Source organism: Branchiostoma floridae, chromosome 10 (genome assembly GCF_000003815.2).
Source record: "Branchiostoma floridae strain S238N-H82 chromosome 10, Bfl_VNyyK, whole genome shotgun sequence".
Classification (NCBI taxonomy): domain Eukaryota; kingdom Metazoa; phylum Chordata; class Leptocardii; order Amphioxiformes; family Branchiostomatidae; genus Branchiostoma; species Branchiostoma floridae.
This window is the reverse complement of record NC_049988.1, coordinates 11812118-11817511: the sequence shown is the minus strand read 5'-3', so window position 1 is coordinate 11817511 and position 5394 is coordinate 11812118. Positions and strand designations below refer to the sequence as shown.

The 5394-nt window shown below is 40.9% G+C and overlaps 1 protein-coding gene across 1 annotated transcript in view; it reads left to right on the top strand.

The window, feature by feature from the left end:
• LOC118424882 overlaps positions 1-3869 on the top strand; it is an 11047-nt gene extending 7178 nt beyond the window's left edge. The window contains exons 6-10 of the mRNA XM_035833689.1: positions 739-897; positions 1416-1659; positions 2406-2631; positions 3228-3426; positions 3648-3869. Of these exons, the coding sequence (XP_035689582.1) occupies positions 739-897; positions 1416-1659; positions 2406-2631; positions 3228-3426; positions 3648-3869 (1050 nt within the window). The remainder of the gene's footprint in view (positions 1-738; positions 898-1415; positions 1660-2405; positions 2632-3227; positions 3427-3647) is intronic.
• Positions 3870-5394: the final 1525 nt, after the last annotated feature.

The window sequence follows — 5394 nt, the reverse complement described above, 5'->3', positions numbered from 1 at the left end:
CTTAAATGATCTATTTGTACAGATGGAGAACAAGAAAACCTAATGTCATTATGTTGAAATTCAAAAATAAGTTGAGAAATGATAAACGTTTGTTTTTTTAAATCTTGCTTATTCCATCTCAGTTTGTTGAATTGTTCATCACCGGTACATTTTGGACATTTCTCCGCTTGCTGTCTATGTCAAATATACTTCTTCACAAACTGCAGTTGAGAGCGCAGAGAGAGCGCGGTGAGAGCGCCGTCCTAGCTAAATTGGTATCATAAACCACTGTTGAGACCTATTGCGCTCACCGCGCTCGCTGTGCGCTCTCTTGGCGCTCACGGCGCTCGCTGTGCGCTCTCTTGGCGCTCTCTCTGCGCTCATCGGTGGATCGCCGTCCACGGCGCTCTCACGGCGACTGTTTTGAGCAGGTTCAAAACAGTCGCGGAGATGATAGCGACCATGGCGACCATGGCGCTCCCACCGCGCTCTCTTCGCGCTCTCATGGCGACCTTGACGATCCCACCGCGCTCTCACCGCGCTCTTCCAAATTTGAGGTCGCAGAGAGAGCGCCGCGAGAGCGCCGTCCTAGTGGAAAGGGGGTATTACCGCAGTTAGCAGAATTCCGAGTTTTGTCAGCTCGTTTTCTGAACAGCGCTAAATTTTACAGAGTTTTCTAGTTTACAACAGTGAAGTCAGCGACTAAGACATCTTAGAATACATCTAAGTGTTGAAGTTTCCGCATATTTGTGCCCCAAGGTGTCGGTACAATGGACGGTAAGGGGGAACATCTCACAGTCGCTTGGAGAAGAGGGGCTGAGTCTCGAGGTCCTACCGGATCAAGATGGTATTGCCACCGATCAGTTGAAACTCGACCTACCGCCGAAGACCTTACCTCTAGGCCTATTCATGGTGCAGGTGTGTAAGAAGCAAACTAAGTATGCAGTCCTTCCCTAGGATTCCTTGCCATAAAGAAGCTTAGTTCTCAAAGTGATACGTCTTAGTAAGGGGAATTGAAAATATTTTCTGCCATAAAAAAAATTGATATATCAATGTCACGTCCAATTTTTTACTTTTTGAATATTATCATGCAAAGTTATACCGATAGATTCGAGTTATTATGCGACGAAATGAAGCATTTACTTTTTGATTAAATACAAATTTTGCCTGTAAGCTCTAGGTTACATTCGTTGTACGATCATCGTATAATCACAAGTTGTCAGTTGAGAGTATTTTTGAGCCGGTCTGTTTAGTGTTGTACGAACCTCAACAGCATTTTTACCGAAAAGATTGTCACAGACTATCATTGGCTGTTGGTTCCGTCACTGATTGTCAATCTACCACGACGTTAAAAATCGTACGACGACCTAAGAAGAAATGAGAAAATGACCGTATTAAAATAGCCGATTTGTATCCGTTTATGTTTATTTTTTCAGGTTACAGTGACCATGAAAATACCTGAGATCGGACACACCAGCATTGCTGTGGCTCAGATGTGGCTGCAAGTGCTACCGTTCCCCATAACTGCGAGAATGAATGCCTTGTCAGCAAGGACGACGTCGTTGCAGTCGTTTTGGGTTGTACCGACCCTCGTGTCTCCTGATCCCGATTGCCAGGTTCCCAGCGATCAGTTAAGCTACGCTTGGACCTGTGAAGCAGTTTCTTATCCGAACCCACCAGGTAGTGTACTGCTGTAAAGGAACATATATGTTCTTTTAGGTAGTTGTATGTTTTAAAACCACCGCTCTTTGGCTGGCCTACCCCCTCAACCCTTGTTTGATCTTTGAAGTCAAAACCACCGCTCCCTTTTCATGAAATTTATTCTTTTCCAGTGAATAGAAATAATAAATCAACTCATGCCTTGGTGACAATTAGTAAAAGGTTATGCCGTAGGACCATTGCTGCAATGGTCAAAAATTGATATCTCATTTTAGGTTCCAAGGAGCATGAGTAATGATCCTGGGTGTGTTTTCCCGTTTAAACGTTCGGTCGGTGTTCGGCAATTACCGGTCGGATTTTAGGGAGATGTACCGGATGTTTTAATCCCCGGTCGGTGTAGCTACCGTCACAATTAAATAAAGGGGCTCCGCCGGGTAGTTTACGTGCTGTTTTCCGACAAAGATCTTTAACGATTGAAACTCGTATTTTAAAACTTTGCCCTTAAAGCAATGCGGCTTTGTTTGTTCAGAAATAAAGGGCTTTTTAATTTGTAAAATAATAGATAACGTGTAAAAAGTTTTTTTTTTCTTTCTTATGACTAGGGCCTAGGTTCACCTCGGAACAGTTTACTTTTAAAACTTTGTCTTGAAAAAATCTTCATGGAGTTGACATGCTTATCCACTATTTTTCCATTCATTTGGTTAATTTCCTGTACCAGGTATGGTAAGGTATGGTATGTTAAGTACCTAATAATGAACGGTTCTTAGTTACCAGCGGTGGAATATCGGCCTGTGAAGCTCTTCTCGGAGACTTACAGCCAGGTTCAGATCCAGACGGAGGTGTCTTGAGATTTGACTCCAGCACCAAACCTGTCCCGCTGAACTCCATTGTCAAAGTCAGTGTGGTCATCACTGCAACGGGTCACGAACCGGGTTCTACTTTCATCAACATACACACCGCCGGAGCACCTGGCCTAGGGGAGTACTGGCTACGGTATGTCCTGTCTTGTTCCGGGTTACAACAACCTTTTTTTTTTTCAATTCTTTGACAGATTTTTTATTTCAAAATTTTATAACAAAAAATGAGAGAAAAAAAGAAAAATATAAGAAGAATACATGCGTTAATTAGACGTATAAAATCATACAAAATTGTTTTAAAAATGTCAGAAAAATCAACACAAAACATTCGACTCGACTGAATTTTCGCAAATGTTCTCTCAGACTGTTTTTTCACTGGTAACATGCTGATGATCAATACAATTCACATACGGAGCGTGTTTATTGACTAAGGGACTACATGTGACTGGAAGTCCGGCCCCATACCACCCCTAATTCGGTACCTAGCTAATACCTCCAGAAAATAAAGAGTGCTGAGCATCCAGCTTTTGAGTTATTTAAAAAAAAGACCAGAGGACTTGTAAAACATTCAGTGAGCCGCAATACGAAAAAAATGCTGTAACTGTAATTTAATACGTCTATCTTGTTTCGTAATGTTATCTTGCGTTTTGATACTGCTATATACCAGCATTACTATAGACGCACACCTGTTATACACAATCGCAACAAACTACTTTCGGTTTGTTTTTGCAGTTGTACCGAAAACTGTAATCCTGGAGACTTCATCTCACACAAGATGCTACGCCTCATCATATCACCAACTGTAGACAATTCAGGTCCTAACTTGTGGACTCTAGAGGAAGCACCCACAGACTTTCCTGGCCTCGACTGGACAAACGATGTCTTAGTTGCCAATGAAGATACCCTGGAAGTCCATCCCAACGTTTTTACAGTGAGCATTTTGAATACCGTAACTAAGAGAAAGTAAATAAATGGCAAAGGTAATTGAACGACAAAAATTATATTTTCACTAAGGCGTTCTTATCACTGGTGTAAAGAATTCGTAGCAATTAGAACCCAATTGTGGGAAATATGCAAAACAAGATAATAACAAGAGCTATAAATTTGGAGTTATGATATCTAGAAACAAGTGTGTTTTGTTTAATTCTGCAGGTCCCCGGAAATTACACAATCAGAGTTGCCAACTACGTCAACCCAAGCTTTCCAAGGATTGCGGAATATCGATTTCTCGTGTTAAGGAATCCAGTACCAGGGAGTCTTCTCCAGAGCGGTTCCGCAGAAATACCAGCAGATGTTTGCTCTGTCCTTCCTGCAGACGGGGTATCATTGGTGGAAAAGTTTTGCGTCGTCTGCAAAGGTACCATGATTGCGTAACAAGTTAGAAACGAGCCGTCATGATTTAAAAGAAAGATAAAACAAAGTCAAAGCAACATCTTTGTCTCAGCGCTCAGAGGAAATGTAACTCATAGACTTAAAGACAATACAACTCATAGTGTTTGATGATGAAGGTGATATATATATATATATATATATATAGGCAGTCGATAACGATGCTATACAATTCATGAAAACTGGAATCCTTTCACATGCACGGTATGAATAAAAAAATGAATGTTTGTGTATGGTCTATGTCCACTGACTCTGCTGATCGTTTTTGAAGCTCAAAATGTAATAATTAGCTACTAGTACAAAGACATGATGGTAATCAACCTTTGGAAGTTTTGGAATTTCTATCTCCTAATACTATACTAACATACTATACTATACTAACAGTCCACGCTGTAGGGCTGATAGCAATTAGCATTTAGGGTCAATATTGACCGAAGGAGGCCATATATCCAGCAACAAACATGATTACGGACAGAAAACGTTCCATTTAAGTCTTTATTTACCACTAGCCCCCCAGTTTTTCTCAAAATAAAGTATGATTCGGTTGCTCAGTACACTTTGCGGTGACGTGAACACCGTGTCCAATGTTAATATCGGCCCCCATGTCGTCTGTTGAAGTACGTAATAAATATGACATAAAATAATGTGTTACTAATTGAGCATAGGGTATACTAATGATAATAACTGAATTAACTTAATTCTTTGCAGAATTTCATGATGAGTTTGGTCCACTCAGGGTGGATGTCAAGTACATGATCAAACCGGCTGGTCTGGAATTAGCATCAGTTCGGTTTCCTGGAGATGGGCCAGCGACGAGCATTGACATTGTTTTCAACCTATTTTCTGGCTGGGTAAGTTGAACTGTATTTTTCACCGCAAGGTTGTTATTATCTCTGCCATTCTCCTTCTTCATCGCGGTAGTATGGCGAAAGAAGAAATGTCTGTATATTTTAAAACATAGTTAATGGGGGACTGTAGTATAGATTTCTTTATCTTATAATGAATTAAGATTGCAAAATACGAATGACATAAAGGCTACCAACTGATACATACAGAGTGTTAGATACTTTTAGAATATTCAAAAGCGTCATTTTTGTCGTTAAAGTTACCCTTGTATCTTAATTTGAATACATTTATTTGACGTGTAATGTCGTAAACACAACCTACAAGAGGACTGTCACACTAAAGGCCCCCTCTCACTTGACGTGCGGCACGCTTGCGGCATTGCTGCGTTCGTTCACTGCGGTACTGTTTTGTTATTTTCTCCGATTTGTTATAATTCAGATATTGCGCAATACGTAAAAAGCGTGACTACAAGACCCTGTCAAGCTATGCACGTTATAGAGCCGTGCTCTATCTCTGAATTTCCCCAAGCACCCTTCGAACCGGGTGTGCCATAAACAATCCTGTCCCTAATGACTCTTGGAGCTGTCAGAAATAAAAAGATGCTTTGCCCCCAGACCTGAGCAACGAAGAAATCTCATGCATTATTTTTAAGTTGGGGGTTAAT